This window comes from Brachypodium distachyon, chromosome 4, assembly GCF_000005505.3.
Source record: "Brachypodium distachyon strain Bd21 chromosome 4, Brachypodium_distachyon_v3.0, whole genome shotgun sequence".
NCBI lineage: Eukaryota > Viridiplantae > Streptophyta > Magnoliopsida > Poales > Poaceae > Brachypodium > Brachypodium distachyon.
In genome coordinates this window covers 46,550,635-46,572,339 of record NC_016134.3, presented here as the reverse complement: position 1 = coordinate 46,572,339, position 21,705 = coordinate 46,550,635, and the positions used below count along the sequence as shown (strand labels likewise).

The 21,705-nt window shown below is 46.4% G+C and overlaps 4 protein-coding genes across 6 annotated transcripts; 1 reads left to right on the top strand and 3 right to left on the bottom strand.

Moving 5' to 3' along the window:
• Nucleotides 1-6,001: 6,001 nt before the first annotated feature.
• Nucleotides 6,002-6,847, bottom strand: LOC100822693. Its single transcript, XM_003578868.4, has one exon. It carries the CDS (start codon nt 6,719-6,721, stop codon nt 6,173-6,175), a length of 549 nt encoding a protein of 182 aa, XP_003578916.2. The 5' UTR covers nt 6,722-6,847; the 3' UTR covers nt 6,002-6,172.
• A 134-nt stretch (nt 6,848-6,981) lies between these two features.
• On the top strand, nt 6,982-8,030 carry LOC104585193 (E3 ubiquitin-protein ligase EL5). The gene has a single exon (XM_010241217.2). It carries the CDS (start codon nt 7,171-7,173, stop codon nt 7,798-7,800), a length of 630 nt encoding a protein of 209 aa, XP_010239519.2. The 5' UTR covers nt 6,982-7,170; the 3' UTR covers nt 7,801-8,030.
• A 269-nt stretch (nt 8,031-8,299) lies between these two features.
• On the bottom strand, nt 8,300-11,624 carry LOC100837304. The gene is made up of 5 exons (XM_010240421.3): nt 11,458-11,624; nt 10,843-10,910; nt 10,208-10,257; nt 8,969-9,105; nt 8,300-8,881 (listed from the first exon to the last, which is right to left on the bottom strand). Exons 1-5 carry the CDS (start codon nt 11,460-11,462, stop codon nt 8,659-8,661), a joined length of 483 nt encoding a protein of 160 aa, XP_010238723.1. The 5' UTR covers nt 11,463-11,624; the 3' UTR covers nt 8,300-8,658.
• A 1,796-nt stretch (nt 11,625-13,420) lies between these two features.
• Nucleotides 13,421-15,384, bottom strand: LOC104585192. 3 transcript variants are annotated; one of them, XM_014902555.2, is made up of 4 exons: nt 15,304-15,384; nt 14,997-15,203; nt 14,744-14,890; nt 13,421-13,798 (listed from the first exon to the last, which is right to left on the bottom strand). In XM_014902555.2, exons 2-4 carry the CDS (start codon nt 15,173-15,175, stop codon nt 13,684-13,686), a joined length of 441 nt encoding a protein of 146 aa, XP_014758041.1. In that variant the 5' UTR covers nt 15,176-15,203; nt 15,304-15,384; the 3' UTR covers nt 13,421-13,683. The 3 variants fall into 3 exon arrangements, with proteins under 3 accessions (XP_014758041.1, XP_024318682.1, XP_024318681.1); XM_024462914.1 differs by having other exon boundaries at nt 13,421-14,471; nt 14,997-15,359; XM_024462913.1 differs by having other exon boundaries at nt 14,997-15,359.
• Nucleotides 15,385-21,705: the final 6,321 nt, after the last annotated feature.

Below are 21,705 nucleotides of genomic sequence, written 5' to 3'. Positions count from 1 at the left end.
TTCATCCGGACTCCGGAGCCGGCAAAAACAGAGAGCTAGGCCAGTGCATGGATCGATGGGACCCAAGCAGCACCATGTGCCGCAGCTGGCTGGCTACTTGGCTAGGCTGGGTGACCGGCCCAGTGGGCCCCGGGCACCCATATGCATGGTACAAGGCTACAAGCACACGTAGGAGGACTTACTATAATGGAAGCTGCCAAGACTTTTCTTGTTTGGCCACACCACTAGGCAGCCGTGACCAGTAGACATGCTCTGTTCCTGCTTGCCTGCCTCTGTTTCCGTCAGTGGTGCTCTGCTTCTGCTCTGCCTGGCTCGGTGCCTCACTCACTCACTCACTCACCACCACCCCACTCGAGCCAGCATCACTGGCGTCATCGGTCAAGCCATAGCTTTCAGAGATGGGGATTTGCGTTCCAAAGATGGTAAGAATCGTGGAACCACACGGTTAAATTGCATGGATCATCATGGAGTGATGGCCGTGTACGTTTGGGCCGTGTGGACGTACGTACGTGCTCGTCGCTGTCGTCTCTGGCCTAGTCAAATGGATGGGCGTGTACGTCGGGTCGTGTCAGTGCTACAGCTGCTGGCAGGCAGTGGGTTCGGCTGGCTACGGGTGGTAGCTGCTGCTGCAATGCATGCTGGCTCCATCTGCGGTTCCCTTTCGATCGCATCAGGACGACGAGTCAACTGCCGGCCGGATGGCTCCTGTAGCTTTCAGAGTAGGCTAAAGAGCCGATCGAGCTCCTGCAGTCATGGATGCATGGCATGCCCCTACAGCTAGCGCATGCTGGGCGCGAGACGGGTCAGCTCTGCTCAGGGCTGGCAATGCAAAGTGGCGCTGCATGCCCGGATCCGGAGGCTATCTAGCATTCTAGCTACGCCCCAGTCTCGTGAAACCTCTGGAGTCTGGACGGCTGGACCCATTAATATACATGGATAGATATTAAGAAAATAATAAGCATGCAAGTTCTGTATGGACATGAATTTAGGCTTGTACAATTTTCGAAGAGAAATATGTCCGTTCTGCTACATGTGCAAAAATCAGGAAATGAGGTGGAACAAGTAGCTACAGTACAACTTGACATAATCTCGGTCTATTTTGTGATCATATGTCTTAAATTTGTATCATGTCACTTACTTTGGGACGGAGAAAGTACTATTTTCTTGCAGGTTTAAGTAGTGCCGTATTTTATTTGCATGACTTCGGAGTAAGGAGGCGCCGTTTTCGTGACCAAATTTGGATAGATCGCTTGCAAGCACGCGCGCGCGCGTGCAAGTTAACCAGCGACGTCACCCGGCAATCAGTAGTTAACTATACTCCAATCTGCAAGTGCTCATTTCATATCCCACGCGTGTACTACACAAAGATCCGGTTGGGAATATCCGGAAAGCTATACTTGCTAATTTAACTCGATCTTCAGAAAGTTTGCGACGAATTGCTAATATTATACGTACATGTTTGCGCTCATGCATGCTCCAAAAATCAGGAGCAATTTTTATTTTCGTGGAGGCAATCACGCAGCCCACTATCTCTCGATCGATCGTGAGATGCCACTGGCTGGCTGGCGGGTAATCCACTATGTGGAGATCGTGAGTATACATACTGTCACTTCATATCTCACTGGAATAGTGACATGTGGCCCCTAGATCCACATGTCAATGAGGGACATAAAGTGGTTTCCTAGAGAGAAGAGCTAGTTGCGACGTACTCCAGCTCCATCGCAAGAGAGGTAATCATCTCGTACGCTTGTGCATGATGAAATTTAATTATCGGGGAATTAACATCCGTGAAGTGACAGTGGCCAACAGAAAAAACCCAAAGAATCAGTGCGTGGTTATTGGGACGCCAATCGGGAGTACTTATACTGCTATAGTATATCGATGCGCACCACTAATTGACACGATGGTGATATGTCACTGGGAAAGGAAGCACGCCGCGACTCGTAACTACGTAGTGGATATATAGCTTTTGCACATATGGAGTAGGGTGGAGGAGGAATATCGAATCGGAAGGAAGATACCACCACCATCGATCCGTCAATTAGTTCTCGTTTGGAACATTCAAGACCTGAAGATACTGAACAAGTGCTGGACTCGCCCATATCGTTTTCAGCTAGACTGGCTAAGATCAGCATCATGCATGCATTTGCATACGCGCTGATTATTCCTAGCTGTGTGCCTGTGTCTGAACTGAATATGCCGTTTTCGGGACATACATATATCTATTTGACTGACCTGGCTGTAGATATGTCCATGCATTGATCAGACTGATGGATATACGTCCTTGTCCGGACCATGCATGCACGCATGATCGGTCGATCCATCGTTGAACGATGATCACACGTTTATTCCACACTACGTGTACGTACGTACGCGCTACGCACCCCTAATCCGGCACGGAAATGTATACCACCTAATAAAGAGTATAAGCTTGCTAACCTAGCTCCCTCCGTCTTAGTGTCTTAGTGTTTAGTGATTCAAATTTGATCAAAATATGTATTATGTTTTTATACAGAAAAACGTCTGGTTACATCTAATATTTCGACACTTAATATGGGACGGATAGAGTACATCGGAAAATTCAACTGCTTTTAAGTAAGCTGATCATTGCGATTAACTACCTATAGCTAGCTCGGAAACTCCTTGTCAAGTTGCAGCTAGCGTCCAGATTCTTTCTTCAATTAGCAAGGATACACTACGCTGCTGCATACGTATCTGATTGATTTGTGCATCTGGCTTGATCGTTTAATTGGCTTAACCCACGAAAGCGAGTTGCCGTCGATCGATCAGTCCTCGTAGTCCTTCATGCATTCCACGTGGACAGAGTACTACCAAATCGATCATCATGAACACCATGAAACCAAACCAGATCGATCGAGGCGGCTAGAACCTCTAGCTAGTTACTTGTTACGTACTCCCTCCGTTACAAGTATTCTTTTTTCTGCAACATTGGCGATGCATGAATCTACCTAGCTGAGCTTGGTATGTACTAGTGGGGTTAGTGATGATCGATGAGGCTGGACCGCAAAGATAAGCAGTTATTAACCGCAGGACGCATGTGTTTAATGCATGGGAAGATGCTTAATTTAATTAATTATAGTACTGCCTGGGCTGCTGGTGCTAGCTGCGAGATCGATCGAGACATAATTCACTTGTTTATCTATCGTCGTGGCCGTGATGCGACTGCTGGATATATAGGTCGATGTGATCAATGATGATGATGAAATCTAGCTAGCTTATTCTGCAGCCACTTAATTCCTTGCTTCCAGGATGTTGATCAGATCATCAGAACGTGTCGAAGCCACATGATACTCTTGCAGGATGTCTAGCACTACCAAAGTTAGACAGAGGAAAACACACACTGCCAGCACTGAGCTTGAACGATCTGCATGCTTGCGCATCTACTCCCTCCGGCACATATTAAGTGACTTTGCATTACATGTAGAGTAAATTTCACAAAGCCACACTTCTTGGAGCTAAGATTTCAACGGGTCACAGTTATGACTAATAGTCTCACAAAACCACACTTTTTCGGGCAGGTCTTCTCGCAGAACCCAAATCAGGTAATTAGGAGCATTGGATGGTGTTTCTGACAAAGTGGGACCCACATGTCGGATGCCAGGTCGGACGGGTCGGACCTTTTTTTGTCCACGTCAGCTTTTGCCCGACACCCCGTTAAGCTCCTTTGTCTACCCGGGAAATTCCGATTCGATCCGGGCATCCGACATGTGGGTCCCACTTTGTCAGAAACACCACCAAATGCTCTTAATTACCTGATTTGGGTTCCGTGAGAAGATCTGCCCGAAAAAGTGTGGTTTTGTGAGACTATTAGTCATAACTGTGGCCCGTTGAAACCACTAACCCCAAGAAGTGTGATTTTGTGAAATTTACTCTTACGTGTATCTAGACGTTTTTAAGCAACATCTATATTTAGAGGCAAATTTGAGTCCTTAATATGCTTCGTGAGGGAGTACTAGATTTTTGTCTTTCATCAATTGTATACGAAGTGTAACTTTTCTTGTGTATTCTAGAATTAACTTTTTTTTTCGTGAGAAGCTAAGAAACACCCTTAATTACATCAACCAATCACTCGATCGGCCGATCAATAGAAACATAACCTTTTGTAAGAGATGCATAGAATCAATAGTCGCTAGCTAGCTTCGGATTACAGCTAAGCCCACTTTAGTTTCCAGAGGAACTGAAGATGAGCTCGATCGGGTGTACGTGCTGCCAAAAGGCAGTTCGATGCACATTATTAGACAACAATTTTACCGGCGGCCAAAAGATCTGCTCCCGTGATGCTCATGATCGGTCTGGAGAAAAGAACGGCTACCCGGCGTGCGCCTCAGAGCGGATCAGCCGTCCCTCAGAAGACGCCTTCCTTTTTAGGAACTTTGGCCCGTCCGGCCGTCAGGAAATGTTATTTCTCCCCACGACAGGCTTCAGATTCAAGCCAACTTGTCTGTTCGTTCGTCGCCCAAGGGTGAGATACTCTGTTCATGTCATCATGTGCAAGGAGCATTTGCCTTCCAGGCTTCCAGCTTAACATACTCCATGTCGAATGGTTGAATGTACCAATGTGATGTAAGATACTCTGTTATGAATTCTTTGGTGTGTTTCGCCGCAAAGTCATGTGCACTTTGTTCAATTTATTAGGAACTTTGTTCGGTTTGTTCCCTCCTGTAGCTAATCATTTGGGGTGCCATTAATTGTGTGTTCCAGAAAATAGGACGGAGCGTTCTTGACACTATGTATGATCACAAGCTTGCAACTTTAAACCCCTTTCTCATTACAATGCTTGTAAGTTATTGGCCCAAAATTGGCGCAATGGATGCTCTTGGGGTACAGCCAGCTTTAACCACACTGCTCAGGCCAGGCTGCTCCCCTCTTTGGGTGCAAGTGCAACCCTGGTCCTGACTCCTGACTCACCAAGATCCTCCACTAGATTGCTCAGCATCTAGCCACGATCTATAGCTCCGGTCCCAAAGGTTTTTTCTAGTGTGATCATCAGTACCAGGACCAATCCTGCATATATGTAGTGCCTTCACTCGCTGCAACCAGCTCAGCATGCTGCCGAAGGATCTGCTCCAGTTGTGAACTTGCGACGCAGAGGAACTAATACATGATTAAAGTGAGAGGCGAGCAAGATGAGAGCTGAGAAAAAGTGTAAAAGGGAAGGGCATCAAAAGAGGCCCATGTCTTTGACATTTCGATGCACTTTACAGGTCTTCTGTCAAAATGTCGTCAGACAAGCCTTATTTCAAAAGGAAAAGCACAAAGGTCCAGAGATGGTAGACCTATATATATCACCAATTGTGTGTCTTTTTCTTCATGAGACCGGCATGACACTACATTTATTAAGAAGAGAGTCAATTCCTTTTTAAAAAAGAGTTAGTTCCAATTTGGACCGTCTGTTCTGACAACTTGACAACATGCATGATATTATTAAATTTTCGATGATTTGCACCACATCTTGTCATTTTTTTTTTCAGGAGTCACTCTTTGTTTTGTTGCAACGAATTCTGCATCGGACCATTTAATCCGAACCAGAAAGGAGGAAAAAATAAGTGATGACATCGTCACAGGAAGGAAATGAGCCCTGATGGTCATCAGCTGTTGGGAAATAAGCCCACTGGACCCATTGGGAAGCCCAAGCTTAACTAACATATATCGCAACGGCCCGAGGCCTGCCGCCAGCTCAAGCTTCCTGTGATCCTATCCCCTTACCGTCAAAAAAATAACTTCCTATCCCCTCCTCTGCTGAGGGAGAGCTCCGGCGAGCCTAGCTAGCTGATCGATCGGACGCGGCGCAAGCGTCAAAGCCGGTTCGTTTCGAGCATCTCGAAACTTCTTCCTTCATTTCGAGCATCTCGAAACTTCTTCCTTCATTTCGAGCATCTCGAAACTTCTTCCTTTCTACTCCGTCGGTGAGGCAAGTGGTCCAGAACAATCAGATGAAATTTGCGACTCCAATCAGATCAGAGATTAAGTAACGGAGAAGTTCAACTCAATGAGATCTGTTAGTTCCTCAACTCAGTTTATTGATTATGATACATATTTCAACTACAAGACAAGATCACTACTCGTAGTAATATTACACAAACGCGCGTCAACCCTCAAGCAAACGGCTCACATATATGGCACTCATCCAGCTTCCTGCCTCCGATCCCTACTACTGGTTCTCCTGCAGGAGCGGCGGCGCGACGTCGACACGAGCAACGCCGGCCCTGCCAAGCTGAGCCACCTTAGCCACCTCCACTTCCCCAACGACCACTTCCTCACCCTCCCCCTGTTCCTGCTGCTCCTCCTCCTCCGGGTCGACATAATTCGGATCATTCCGATCAATCGCGGCAGGGACAGGATCAAGCTCGTTCCCCACGATCCCGCCAGGCCCTTCCCAGGTGAACTTGCCGCCGCGTCCGGACTTTGGCGGTGGCGCGCCGATGCCGACGCGGGCGGGCGCGTTGGCCGGGTGCCGCTCGAGCCGGTGCAGCCCTTTGTCCTCGAACTTGCGCTCGAAGTGCTTCGCCGTGTCCAGGCGCCGCGTGTCCGGGATCGGCACCTTCTCGTTCACCTTGTGGCCTTCCTCGTCCCGGTGCACCACCCGCATGTGCGCCGTGGGCGGCGCCGACGAGCGCCGGAGCTCCCCCGGGACCGGCTCCTCGGACACCACCTTGTGGCCCTCCGGGTCCCTGTGCACCACCTTCATGTGCGCCGCCATGGTTGTCAGAATGGATTTGGTTGATTTGTTGGGGTGAGTTGAGCTGAGCTGGGCTGAGATTTGATGTCTGATTGAGTGGGGATGGATACAGGTGAGGTTTATATTGGGGAATTTGGGGCGGTGGGAGAAGGATGGGGCTGAATCTAGAAGGCGCTGGAAGAGTAACTAGAAGCTGGGCGCGACGTCTGGACAGCGTACGGCTGGATAAGGACGCGTGGTGCTCCTGCGTGGTTCCACGTCACGTTCCGCCAGGTATGCTCGGGTGATGACACGTGTTTCGGTGCCCAATTGGCGGCTGCCGCGTACGTGTTGCAACGCGAGGCCCATTAAAATTCCAGCCCAACGGACTTACGGAGTACATTACTAGTTTCCCTTCTTTTCCGGCAAAAGGAGCCCAGGACTGATCGACTCCAATACAACTACCCCGTATATACGTGGTCTAGTGCTCGATGGATCTCCGGCCGGCCAATAGCTGGCGCGATCTGGGATCCATGAATCCATCGAGCTCGCCGCCGCTGACAATGGAGGAAATCCACACCCCGATCGACGAGCGCGCCCTCCGTAGGGCTTCGCTGGAACGCGTGCAGCGTCGGTTACGGGAATACGACGCGATGGAGTTACGGGAATACAACGAGAGGGAGAACACGGCCAACCCCGAAGAATCCCGGTCTCCAGCTGCCGCCGCCGCCGCCGCCGCCGCTGCTCGGATCCAGAGCATTGCAGATACGCGCGCCGAACTAACGGCGGTCTGTGCACTGCTGCGACGCATGGAGGAGCGTGCGAACTGGGAAGACGAGAGGGAACGGCGCGCCGGGGTCGGGTGGGATTCCTGGCGGCGTCGTGTTGTTGTCCCCGCCGCCGCCGCGGCGAAGGAGCTCCAGACGACGAGGTTCGAATACGGCGGCGGCGGAGCAGGGGACTGTTGTGCCGTCTGCATGGAGGATTATAAGGCCGGGGACGAGCTGAGTGTCGTGCCGTGCTCCGGGAAGCATAGGTTCCACCGGAGATGCCTCGCCGCCTGGCTCGCCCGCAAGCGGATCTGCCCGCTCTGCCGCCACGCGCTGCAGCCAAAAGATTGATATGGAGAAAGTTTTTTTGTAGTTATACAGAATAGACGGCAACTAATTACTTGGATGTGCCATGTGCGCATCGTTTCCTCCGGGCAATCTGCAATCTATATATACCATCCATATACTGCATCTTGTATCCTCTAGTTCTAGTATCCCACCTCGTAACTACCGCATTCCGCTGATCGCTAGTCGCTCTGTGATTCCCAACTGCATGTGAAGTAACGAAAGGTTGTCTTGAAGTGTTTATTCGGATGAAAATTTGTCTGAACCCCGATACGGGTGTTGTTCGTCTTGCAATGAACGGATTCCGTGCAACCACAGGAATTTAGCTACCAACAGGTCCTAGTGTCCTACCCTCATCCTACTTGCTTGCCGAGGGAACAATAGTTGCAAATACACACATTTAATTTTCTTATTGGGAAGTGCGAAGTTTGTTAGGATGTATAATTCACTATTTTGTGCGACATATATTACAAAAATTGAGATATATTTAAAAAACCCAATGTTGTTTCATGACAACAGCTTGAATTTATGCAATTCTGTAACTCCAAATCCAATGGCTATCTTATTTTTTAAAAGGAACTTGGAAGAACTCTTATACATTCGAGACCATGTCCAGTGATTTCTGTATCATCTGGTAGTAGATGATGAATGGGAATTGCATGAGCAACGGGAGAGCATCTACTGCACAACCATCTAAAGTGAACCTTGAGATTGAGGTTACAGGTAATCTGGGGGTTCTGGGAGAGAAAAAGCTTGCACTAGTATCAAAATTTGAGAAGTTCGACCTCACACTTGACAAGGGTCACAATCAAAACCAACATTAGAAAATAGCTGCGACCCATTCCTCTAGATAACTTTGCAGTATCAGATATCCATAGGCAGAGAGGTGGACGATGAATTCTTCTTCTTCTTCTTCTTCTTCTTTCTTTTGTCCTTCGTAGATTTCTTCCCGTGCTTCAAAGACTTGTCATCTTTAGCAGATGAAGGTGGCTGCGTTGACAACAGATGCTGATGAATTGCAGCAAATGGGTCGAGCTGGAACTGAGGATTGTTTAGTACAGCATTCAGTTGAGCAGACTCCCGTTGCCTGAAAAAACAAAACAGGTCCTGAAACTACCGATCGAAAAAACCCTACAGAAGATTGGAGAACGGGGTTGTCAATGAGGAGGATTACACTAAAGCCTGTTTTGATTTGCAGTTAAGCTTGACTTCAGTCTGCTGCGGCGAGGCAGCTGTTTCTTGAAGGAACTCGGAAAGTGCTGACAGATCATATGCTTTCAGTTTCTTCTGATGGCTCCTCTGCTTCTTTTTCTGCAGATAAGAAGCTCAAAATGAACCATAGAGTACAATAAGTGTATAACAACTGCATGTGACTTTCTTCTGTATTGGATTGGTCGCAGCGTATAGGGTTCTCAGCAGCCAGTAGTAGAAAAAACAAGCTAAATTGCGAGTAGATAATTAGACAACGGCTACTTTGGACAGCAAATGATCTCTTTTGAGTGCCCCAAAACACATTTGCTTAACATATTGGGACTTAGGAGAGCACAACACTTGATGAGAACTGAATGTGAACTTCTGGATTGGGTATATATTAAAAAAAAGACAGACAAGTAAACAACCAGCAGCGTGAGGCTAATATGGAAAAGCAAAGAAGAAAAATTAACACTTACGAATACTAATAAACTTGAAAACCTATAACTAGCTAAATACATCTAATGTGCAGCAAACATCCGCAATACTAAGATGATAGAGCACAACCAGATTGTCATGTGGGCCACAGGCAATTACTGCTGCCCGTAACCCCTTTTCAGTGTTTCTATGAACAATACAAATACATTGCTTCATCAGATTGTTACAAGAAGCTAAACCCAATTCATAATTCATCGCTCCACATGATTTGAACCAATACTGGCCTGATTCTACCCATATTCTAGATGGATTTAATGTCATTTCAAGGGGCAAATCCTCAGTCCAATTATAATGGTATTCGCAGTGAAATATTACTTTTTTCTTGACTACAAACACAAAAGTTCAGCCATTGGGATACTTTCCAATGCATGTAACACGATAATTCATTGTGAATATAACAGTACCATAGCAACATCAGCCAACCGTGAACTATTAAATATTGTAAGTCGATAACCAGCAAGTGTGTAGGCACAGGATGTCGCTGAACCAATTGTAACCAAAATAGCACATCAGAAACAGCACTTGGCAGAAAACTAATGCTCACATAATTTGTGTTTATTAATTTGGAAAATAGAATAGGATTTCATGGGTAGTACACCAATGCTCCGATTTTGTTTTAATCAGACTACCAACACAAACAAATTCGCAACATTGCACAAATATGTAAAAACTGACAAAAGGGAATGTCATAGACAGGAGTTAGAACTCAGAAACATCTTAGTACCTTACTGATAGCCTTTTTAGCGTTTAGGGAGGTAACTGTATCTTTCACTTCTGAAATAACAAAGAAGAAGTCCAATAAGTTACACTATAAGCTGTAGCAAAGAAAACAAACATTTATTCTGCAATATATAGTCAAGGTAGCTAAATAGAAGAATCAAAATGCACTATAGATACCATGAAATAAATTTGATCATCAATCGTAATGCGTAACAGACTGTACAGTACAATATCACTAACTAAGCTCTTATGTCCTCAACATTGTTGCACAAAAGTTGATGGTGCTGAAGTGTCTATCAACTACTCCCTCCATTCCGAAACACAACTCATATAGTTTTTTCTCATTTGTTCCACAATACACCTCATTTTTCTCTTGAAACCCGCACCCGGCCAATAACTATTCACATCCATTTACTATCAATCCAATATGAGTGGTCAGGCACTAGAAACGAGAGCTTCCTTGGTCCAAGTGCACAAATCTATATGAGTTGTGTTTTGGAACGGAGAGAGTACTAAGAATGAAGATACTAGAAAGAATACAACCAAGTGTAGAAAAGAATATTATAGTATCACCAAACACTAGAACAAACATGCACATGGTTTTGCACTAATAAGCATCAGGCTCACAGTAGGGCTCACTTGTGTAGAAACTGAGCTTCTTCTCGAGCTTTTGCTTAGACTTGAGCTCCTGCTTCTTAGACCCAGGCCTGGCAGCATTTAAATTTTCAGTGAAGAGAAGCTTTCAGGAGGACAACAGCAAACAAGTTCAAATCCACAAAACGTTCACAAGAACAGTTTAGATAAACTACTCCACTCCGGAAAGAAAAAAAGGGTCACAACGAATAACAGTAGATGAGATCATCTGAGTAGAAGCTACTCAACCAGGTAAGGATCAGAAACTCCCAAATCTTTTTACTACTCCTAATCTTTGTAGTCACCAGCAAATATAATGTATCAATCTTTATTGTCACTACACAGATTGTAACGGACGGTTCTTTGCCGCAAAAATGCATTACACAACCATTAAATAAAAACACGCGCACACATACAGCAACCATCAGTATACAGCTAATACAGCGGTACAAGGATGTACATCTGTACAACCACTAGTGCTTAGTTCGAAAGAGGATTTCAATGAAGCAGCTCAGTGCTTAATTATTAGGTAGGGCCGGATCTAGAGCGTGTGCACCGGCACACCCAGAAACCGTGAAGGTCAGTGGGATTTATCTTATTGTTGGATAAGAAGAACCTCACCCCATAGCTGAACCGAGGAAGAACAGGAACGGCGATAGCGGGGGCGGCGCGCGAAAGCCTGGTGACGGGCGGGGGGGGAGGCGGCGGCGCACGTTCGGCTCGGCGGCGGGGGAGCTGCAGCGTCGATTTGGTCGGGTGGTCACGGATGAGATGGGCCCTCAGTAGCGCGGCCGCGCGGCTCGCGAAGATGAGGGTAATACCTGTCTATCGGGCCGGGCTTTTCTAAAAAGCCCAGTAGCCCGGCGGCCTTGGCCAAGCCCGTTTAACTTGGTGCCGGACCGGCCCGAAGCACGGCCTGTTGGTGCCGGTGCTTCAGCCTCATGCCGGCCGTTTATGTTTTTTTTTAAAATTACACATTTGACCCATTAACCTTCTCAATTCTGGCCCAGCCCATCATATTTCTTTATTTTAGCCCACTGTTTCTTCTTGTTTTGGCCCAACCCACCTTATTTTTCCATTTTTCCTTTAACCTGGCTCAGCCCAACATGTTTTTTTCTTCCTTTTTTAGTGATCTGGCCCATGTGCCGAGGTAGCCCGACGGGCCCGCGCCTGGGCCTGGAGGTTGCATTTTCAGGCCGTCCCGGCTCCTCTATTTCCGGGCTTCACCGCGCCGCGCCCGGGCCAAGCCCGTTTATCCCGAGCCGGGTCGGTTCCGTGCCACCTATACCTGAGGGTGAAGGGTCGCTTGGTTTAGGCCCGTCTAGAGCCCGTTTTCGGGCCCAATACCGGAGCAAGGGATGATAAGGGCACATTGTTGGAGCAAGAAGTATCTGACATAAATTTAATCCCCAATGCATTTACAGCAGAAGCTTAAGCTTGTAGGGATGGAGCAATGTTGGTGAAAGATTTAGAAATTCCCCAAGCTACTATGGAAACTAATTCCATGGAGTTTGTTTCTTTGTGGAAATGTAAGAATCATAGATCGAGTATTCAAGTTATAAATCAAATCCTAGAGCTGGTTATTTATGTTAAAGGGGAAGAAAATAGGGTTGCTCATAGATTAGCCAAAATTGCTTCTCCATCTAGTCCGGACTGTGCCTGGAATAACCAGGTGCCGGAAAGCATCCTTGCTTGTATTGAACATGATGTAATGTTGGTGTAAGTTAATGAAAGCTTTTGGTGATACTAAACATAAGGTCCTGGCGAGAGATGCATGCATGGATACACTTTAAAAGATTTTGAGGGGCTGTACCGAAATCGGAACTCAAATAAAGAAAGGTACTAATCGTTCGTATCAGGTGGATGGATGCTCGAAAGATACCACGCATTGTATGTTCTCATGGCATGCATGCTGACCCAACTGGTCATAGACACACATTTGGTCTTCCTCAGTTTCCTGGCAAGAGAACATGAAATCCTTCATAGCTTGTATTTTCATTCGACTACTTGAAGAAAAGTACTAGGGCTGAACAACCATCAGATCCAGCTGAAAAGCTTTTGCATGCCTGAGGACTGTAAATTGGCTTGTGTTGAACCTGTTGTTCTCGCATGGTTTCATCCTGATAATGGAATAAAGCCGGGGATTTTCAGCTCCCTGATCAATCTAAAAGTATGCTTTTGCAAAAATAAATGAACAAACAATCTTTACAACTCCCTCTATTCAATTTTTTTGGCAAAAATAAATGAACAATCAGTCTTTTTTACTAAATGTCCCTGTGCTGGCTGTAAATGACCAAGCGAGAATAAAAATTTATCCAAAGCTTAATATTTTCATGGTTCTACTAAGCAGTATTCGCACAAACGAGCAGTATTCAGTGATTTTACTCGTTTTATCCGGATTTATTTATCTGGATCTGTATTACAAAAATGCACATGGAAATAAAAAAGAGGGCAAAAGTGCATCCATACTGCAATTTCTCTTCCATCCACATTAACATTTGCATAGAAAATTTCTTCTATATCCGTGGTTCTTACAAGAGTGGATAAAAAATCGAGCCACCTCAAGAGTTGGTCATCTCGAAACTTACTTTCAGTAATAAGAAAATTTTATTGCTGATATTTTTGGACTAAAATTACCCGTTTTTCAGAAATCCAAATAGAAAATAAAACAGAGTCTTAAAAACTGCTAGGGGCAGAAACACATCATCTAAAAGGTTCAAACCCCAGAGACACACACAGTCTTTTCGTCTGATAAGGAAATGCGACAGGTAAATCTAAACCAACAAGCAAGGATAACATATGAAGACAAGCCTAAAACAAATAAGATTAGATGGCATCAGTATCTTCCTATACGAGTTCACATCTCGAGGAGGAAATGTGAGCTTTCTGAGCAGTTTGTCCCGCTATTTGGACATGATAGTCTGATCTGAACTCTTCAGCAGCACCTTCCAGGCTTCCAGTGCTGAAAAGGGAAAGGAAAAAAAAAAGAGCAATTCTATCAGGCTTACTTGAGTATTTCTGCTTTAAAATCGTCAGGAACCAGCCAAAGCCCCCGATAAGATCCAGAAAACCAAAATGCAGCAAGCAATCGACTTTACTACTTCTCCGCAAGCCAATCCTCTGAAAGCCATAATTCACAGTGAACATCCCCAGAGCTTTCTGGGTGAAATCTACTCTTGGTTTGCAGTATCCATGCAATTCAGTCAAAAGTCACAAGAAAATTCGGAAAACATTTGGACATGCATTTCTGTATGTATATTTAAAATTCCAGGTTCACATGTGAACTATGTTAGAAGTAACAAAATAGTGAAATTTCTAACAGAGAAGATTTAGCAATATAGTCAGAAACGTTCCCTTGTTATCCAGGGCACAGAATCCTCCTGGCCATCGTCTAGTGCAACAAGTATCATTTCAAATTTTGGATTGTATTAGCATGAATTGGACTAATTGTACTAGCAGAAAGTGTTGAAGCACATGTTGCAGAAAACTAAATAAGGAATCGATTTATTCGCGACTTATAATATGTTTCTAGCTATATGCATTGTTTTTACGAAAGCTATATGCAATTATGCGTGTGTGCTGGGATTCGACGACCAGTTCTGTTCTTCTTCCCCCTTCTCTCGCGTTCCCAGAACCTGAAACAAGCTATACTAATTAGCAGAGGGTTTTGATTTCTTAGTGAAATTTCAAAAGGTAACAAATTTTGTTTTCTGGCATTTCGGTCAAAATACTTCAGTGACGCATGAATCTGTGCCAAATAAAAATAGAATTCAAACCGTTGCCTGATTTGTAGGATTTCAGCCAAATTCAAGTGAAAATTTTCGCTCATTTGTACAAACTGAATACCGAAATAGCTGAAATATTTCTGAAAACTTGGGAATCAACTAATGAAGCAGATGGTGCGTACCTAGGACCAAGAGATACGACGTAGGTATAATCGAAGGGGCAACGCGGCCGTGATAGAGTCTTGGCGTTGAGCTCAGGGCACTTGGCAGCCCACTTGAGGACGGCCTCCACTGCCCCACGACTGATGTGCCCATACTGAATCCGCGCCCTGCATCGCAATCCCAATCCAAGGCAACCAAATTCTTACCACCATGTCCAGTAAATTTACACAAGCAAGAAGTTTAGCAGTTGATTAATTTGCGGACGGCAGATACTTGAAGGGGTCGGAGCGCAAGGTGTGGAGGACTCGGCGGGCTGGGTGAAGCTCGGGGGAGGCGAGGAGGGTGGCGTCGGCCATGGAGCTCGCGGCGGCCGGGTCGACCTGGCCCGCCACGTACGCGTAGGCTTGCTCCCACTTCTGCGTGACCAGCAGCAGCCGCAGGTACGACGGCATGAACGACACCCCCGTCTCCTGCTCCAGCCTGCTTGAAATAGAGATCCTCTCTCCTTGAATCATCGCTACAACTACAATCGGCAAGCAAGAGATTTAAAGGGTTGAGAGCGGATGCGGGTATCACGTACGCGTGTGCGCCTCTCTCTCTTCTGTTCTCGCCCCTTGTTCTCCCCCCTCTGTTGTGCGCCTCCCTTCTTATTTCGGTTCGGGTTACGAGGAAGGGAAGAGATGAAGGGAACTCGGAACAGCTGGAGGGGATGCGGGATGGGGCGATGGGCCGGCCCATGGTCGGATGGGCTCGTGTGCAGGCCCAGTTAGACAGGAGCATATGATAAATATGCGATTGGATCAAGCAGATATACGTGGGCTCGCCTCCCCTAAAAAAAAAACGTGGGCCTCGCCTCTCGAATCAAAATGATCCAGTTTTTCACAGGGAGCAGATGCGGCCATGCGGGTATCTGCGTACCGGCCTTCGCTCAAAAAAAGAAAAAAGACTGCGTGCCGGCCGATAGAATACACGTTTCAATGGAAACAACATATGAACTTGCATAAACGTTTCAGGGACTAACGAACAAGTCGGTGTGGCTTTACCTAAAAAAAATAATCGGTTTAACAGGCATATGAACTTGTAAACTAGTACTGTAGTACTCTTAAGATTAACCCCAAAAGGAAATCCAAATACTGTTCCTTCCGTCTCATATTAATTGATTTTTTATCTAGACGTTTTTTTGTCATAGATACATTTATATTTGAGAAAATTTGAATAAAGACCCATCGGACGGAGGGACGGAGTGAGTATGTTTTTGTTATTGCAGCGCGTGGCGGCAGAGCGAGCACAGGCGCTTCCGCGCGAGCCACACGGCGAGGCATCTCCCGTGGAACCTGTGCTTCCCGGAGCACGGCACCACGCTGAGCTCGTCGCCAGCCTTGTAATCCTCCATGCAGACGGCGCAGCCCCGTCTGCTTCACCTGCTCTGGCAGCGTATTGGACCTTCTCGAGAGTGCTCAGGGCGGCGGCATGGCGGACCGCGGACAGCAGCGTCGCCCCCGCCGCAGCCGGAAGGCGCGCGACGTGCTCCGGGCGCAGGTACCCGGCGACGAACGCCTTGATGTTGTCGCCGCGGCGGCGCGCGCGGCCATAGTGCGCGCCAAGATCCGCGGAGAGCGCCGCGTATGGGTTGGCCATGATCGCAGTCTCGTGGACATGGCTGCCCGCCATCCTGATCCGGGTTGAGCGCGCTGACGTGGAGTCGTGGACTGCGTCTGCTGCATTTGTATACTCCTACTTGTAGATGGATCGAGTGGGTGCAAGAAGATATAAGCCGACTGTGTCTCTGCAGAAAGCCTCATCAGTAACGGTCGAAAAGCAACATCAGTAACGGTCGGGACCGCCGTTACTAACTGCGACCGTTGCTGATGTACCACCATCAGTGGCGGGCGGTCCGACCCGACCGTTACTGATGAATACCATCGTCAGTGACGGTCACGTCGCGTCCGTCACTGATGATATATACATTAGTAACGGTCGCTTTGCCACATCAGTGTCGGGCGAGCGACCGACACCGATACATTTTCAGTAATTAAAAAATAATAAAAACCACAAAAAATAAACAGAAAAATATATATTTGAATACACATCACATCACATCACAGCACAGCACAGCACAGCACAGAAAAATACACGGCCACATCATTTAAAGCATACAAATGTATATAAAGCATCATCATTTAAAGCATATAAAGAATACAAATGTATCTCACTTCAAGACATTGATTACAAAGTGTCAAAATTTCATAGAAGCATATAAAGAATACAAATGTATCTCATTTCAAGTTTGAAGTTATTGTTGTGGGTGAACCCTAATCACCACTTGTTCCACGCGTTCGTAAAAGTTCCCACTAGGCTTGATGACCTCATTGTTGATGAGATGGACGAACTCCTTTTGAATGTTATACACGACCCATTTAGGTCGGTGTGTCCTTGCCATTCGGGAGCTGCTAGCACTCTTAGCCGCGATTGACCCCTTTCACTCAGGCTTGAACATGCTGGCATTCTCCATAAGGACGTGACAGCAGTAGTAGCCACAGTACACACTGCCGGCTGGCTGTTGCTGGCAAGAGAACCTGTGGTTGTGGTGAGGCTCGTCTTTATAACCTTTACCAGCTAGTTTTCTCTTGATCGCCACTTTCCAGGCAGTGTTAATGAGTGATTTGATGGGTTTTCAGTACCGACCTCGAACATCCTTCTTCGGAAGTAGTGAATCGAAATAGTACACCGCGGACCAAGGCAAACAAATGAGTAGTGTCACCCAATGGTCTCTGTTTTCAAAAGAAACAAACTTTAGTATCTAAGGGTGTATAGAAAGACTGAATTAGAAAAAACAAACAGTTCCACATATAAAATTCAACTTACTCCAAATTAAGGAAGAAGAGGATAAAGTCGTGCTCCGCGTATTTCTCCAGACATGCCACCAAGTATTTAGATGCCAGGGTTCTTGAGGGATCCTTTTCTGGCTCAAGACCGATGTCACCGTAGTTGAACACCGCGGGGTCTAAAATGGCTACTTTTTTTACCACCATTCGCCACATTTCCTTTATTTGGTAGGCAGACCACAGCCTTAAAAGGTTGATATCAAGCTTTTCGCGGTTGAAGAACTGGAACAGTTCGTTGAACTCCACACCAAAGGTGATAGGACGTTCCTGAATGTTCCCAATTTCTTGGTCAAAGAAGTCATAGTCTCGTGGGATTCGAATATGGATTTGTTGGGCATACTGTTGAGAACCATCTGATGCTTGCACGTAGAACTGATGAAGCTCTTGCATCTCTCTGGACACGGCACGCAGGGAATCTTCGGTGACCATCGGTCTTCCAGGATAGTAAATAAGCACCCAGTCAAACTCCCTAGCCACGAAATAGGATCCGTCTTCGAATCTCTGGTCTCAACGGGGGTTCTTCATGAGAATGTCAGGCCTATTGTCTTCCCAGACTACAGTTATGTCAGGCACATAGTGCATCTCATCTTGATTGACATTGGAGGAGTCCTTGATGGTCTTGCCGCCGCGCCCCCTCTTTTTATGCCTCCTCTTATTGTCCCATGCCTTTTGCTCCTCTGCCTTATACTTGTCATCGATCTTGCGGCCACCCATCGACTCAGCGGCACCCAAGAGAGAGAAGGTGGGAGGGACGCTTTCAGCCTGTGCCGACCCTGTGGTCTGGCTATCTTTGAGCTGTGGAGGCATCGACATTGCCCTCTCTTCATCTCCGCCGGCATTGACAGGAGCAAGTATCCTAGGAGAAAGGCCGAGCGGCGATTGAGAAGTACCTTTGTGGGCGGACGGAGATGGAGTCATAGAGGGCCGGCGCTGGTTGTAGAGAGATACCGAGCTCCTAGGCCACATAATGCGGTAGTTTGGACAACCGTCTAGGATATCCACGCCTTCCTCCGGAGGTAGCGGGATAGCATAATCACGATGGTCGTTAACGACGGAGTCCACCATCACACTCACTTGTGTGTCGTTCATAAGAATGCCATGCACCAGTGGCGGTGATTGTCTGGGCATCAAGCGGCCAATGGCGCCTACAGGCTTCCCAGGCTTGTCTACGTGGATACGACACTTCATCGGTGCCTGCGCGTAACAAGAAGAAGGCATATGTGTGTAAGATTTTTATTCATGAAGGTAAGGAGTGAAAAAAAGTTTCAAAAGTATGCTTACAAGGATGTTGTCGCTCGGACCTGGATCGTCCCGGATGCCCTCGCTTGGGTCCGGTTGGCTAGCGGGGGGGTTGTCCATGCTAGGAGCTGGGCTGTAACCTAGGGTGTATGTGTCATCGTCTTCCATATGTCTGTCGGAGGCGGCGCTGCTCTTCAGCGGGGTGCTCTTTTGCGGGGGAAGAGGAGGAATAGGAGGAGGGGGTTCCTCAAACCTTCCACTCCTCCCCCGAGTATGGCATCAAGGGCGGGGTGGTCTTTGGCCAATGCTGACACCAAACGATGGACGGCTTGCACTGCATATTTTCTTGACACCTCTTGACACACCATAGATGCCTGCTCTCGCGCCTCCGCCTTAGCTTGTTCTATTATTTCAGCAGAGGCGGGGTGACGAAGGATTACCTTCAACAATGCCCATGTTGATGAGCTTTAGATTAGGGAGAAGACACGTAGCGTGCGTATCGGCGACTCCGTCGGCTAACAAGGACACAAGGAACACGATTTACCCAGGTTCAGGGCCCTCAGAAGGTAATACCCCTACGTTCTGCTTGTCTGTTCTTGATATTGATGGCGAGATTACAATTGAACCGCTGGGGCTATGGTGCGTAGAGTTGATCTGGCAAGGATGGGTGTATGCGAGAGGCTAGTTCGTGATGCAATGCGTGCGCGTGGGTGTTCGATGATCTTGGCTCCCCCCTCCTAGTCCTTTATATATGGAGGAGTCTAGGTCTCAGGGAGAGTCCAAGCCCGTTACAATGGTAAGATATGCTAAGTTTAAAGCTTCCTTATCTCGAGTCGTAGAGATTGGCATGTTGACTCCAGGAATTGTAGTCGTCCACCTCATGGACCCGTGGTGGGCCTTGACGGGTATCTTCGAGTTGAGTACGTGATTAGTCATAACCACGTCAGTAGCCCCCAAGTGCCTAGTTGAGTCGTAGACTTGAGTAGGGACTTTTATAATGACTTCATCCATCTTGAGTCGAGCCAGTTGCAGCCGATGGATTCGTTGACTCGATAGTGCGTCGAGTTGATTGCTTGTACTTTAAATGATGAAAGATCGACTTGTAAAGAGTATTTGAATCTTGAGTTGATGTCTGTACTTCAAATGATGAAGGATCGACTCATAAAAAGTGCTTGGATCGAGTCACTATTGGTGACGATGAGCAGCCGAGAAGCCAATGAATAGCTAAGAAGCTATCGATTCGGAAGTGCATCGAATCCTTGATTGAAGATTGAGTCATAGGGATAATGCGTAATATGTCTGGAATTCTTGTTAAGTCAAATCCATCTAATTTAGCTTTTTCAGGCTCGAGTCACCGGGCTCGAACTTGGCAACTGGCGAGTTTCAACTCAGCCCATGGGGTCTTACGGAGTCGAATTCCAGTTTTGACGTTTCATGTACTCGACTCGTCTGTGAGGAGTCATGATTTTAATGCTGTGAGCATAATTGAAGTACGCAGTTGGTGCGTTTTCTTGACTCATCAGAGAACCTGTGAGTCACCGCCAGTTTCAAGGCCCCCCACAACACCTTCCGGAAGGCCGACCCAGAGGCAGCCAAACGCAAGGACATCTACTGCTCCATGACCTCCAAACAAGCCAGGTACCTAATTAACTACGCTGATCCCAACTCTTTCTTTGCTTGTTTTTTAAATTTTGAGGATTAGGTTTGTGCTTTGTCTAATTGCAGGGAATCAGTGAACTGGGAGGATATCAAGCTCGGGACCATAGAGGAGATGCAAGAGTTGCTTCGCTTGCCTCCCAACCTGGAACTAGTTCCGTCAAATCAATTGCCGCAACACATGCCCATGCCGCAGGACATAATTCCTCTCGGGTACAGTTTTTACAGCTTAATTGTGCGCGAGACACTATACTCAAGAGTCAAGAGCCAACATCCTCTTGGTATCTTTTGCACTTTAACCACATACTGAATGCTATATTGTCTTGGCAGTTTACGGGGATCTCGGCGGTACCGAAGGAAGAAAGTCGGTCATAAACCAGCACATGATCTCGCCTATTTCCTTATTAACAAGAGGTAGCACATACAGAAGATCTGTCTTTCTACTTCTGACTGGGAGCATACACACATGTGTGTGTTTCTTTTCAAGAATATGCTCAACATTTACACAAATACCATTTTCTCATGTGCAGACTGCCCCCTAGTCAGAAGATAAGACATTCAGGTAATCAGCTATGTGCTCTTCTTTGATAATGCAGCCTCAGTCCACGTTAATTTGATGCCAGACGACTGCCAGCAATTTATTGGTGTTGAAACTAATTTGATTCCAGGACTTCTTTTTGTTAGTATATAATATTTCAGTTACTGAATCAAGTATAGTGCCGCCGACAATTTTATCTTATGTGAAGATACATATTTAACATCTTAATTATGTTGGTTTTCTCATTAGGCGCCATTTTATCTTATCTGAAGATACAAAATAAACACGTAGTCACCTATTTATTGGTCTTGAACAAGCAATGAAATGAATTTATTTATATTTATAAGCATTAACTGGAGCTATTTTCTCTCACTCCTGTAGACATAATATCAAGATGAAGGTAATTTCTGCCAACTTTTGCTTCTTGTGCCTTTCTAGGAGAAAACTGTTGCTTCTTGTTGATTTTGTCACTCTTAAATCTTAATTAAAGGCTGAGATGCCAAATGATTATGTGTTCCAGGTGTTTTTTCAGAAGCTGAAAACCCCTTGGTGCTTAATCAAGGGTGTACCCTGGTCTTGCAAAAGTTTGGACATATTTTTGTTGTTCACTTGTTTAAAACTGTTTTCTCATTTAAAAGCTTTATTTTAGCCACCCTTCTCCCAA

Excerpts from the sequence above, each read along its gene's own strand:
- LOC100822693 (XM_003578868.4), bottom strand. The coding sequence starts at position 6,721 with ATGGCGGCGCACATGAAGGTGGTGCACAGGGACCCGGAGGGCCACAAG.
- LOC104585193 (XM_010241217.2), top strand. The coding sequence starts at position 7,171 with ATGGATCTCCGGCCGGCCAATAGCTGGCGCGATCTGGGATCCATGAAT.
- LOC100837304 (XM_010240421.3), bottom strand. Across the intron at positions 9,106-10,207 it reads CTAAAAAGGCTATCAGTAAG|AAAAAGAAGCAGAGGAGCCA; the intron begins GTACTAAGATGT and ends TCTTATCTGCAG. Across the intron at positions 8,882-8,968 it reads AAATCAAAACAGGCTTTAGT|GCAACGGGAGTCTGCTCAAC; the intron begins GTAATCCTCCTC and ends TTGTTTTTTCAG.
- LOC104585192 (XM_024462913.1), bottom strand. The coding sequence starts at position 15,238 with ATGATTCAAGGAGAGAGGATCTCTATTTCAAGCAGGCTGGAGCAGGAG. Across the intron at positions 14,891-14,996 it reads TTGCGCTCCGACCCCTTCAA|GGCGCGGATTCAGTATGGGC; the intron begins GTATCTGCCGTC and ends ATTGCGATGCAG. Across the intron at positions 13,799-14,743 it reads GTCGTATCTCTTGGTCCTAG|CACTGGAAGCCTGGAAGGTG; the intron begins GTACGCACCATC and ends TTCCCTTTTCAG.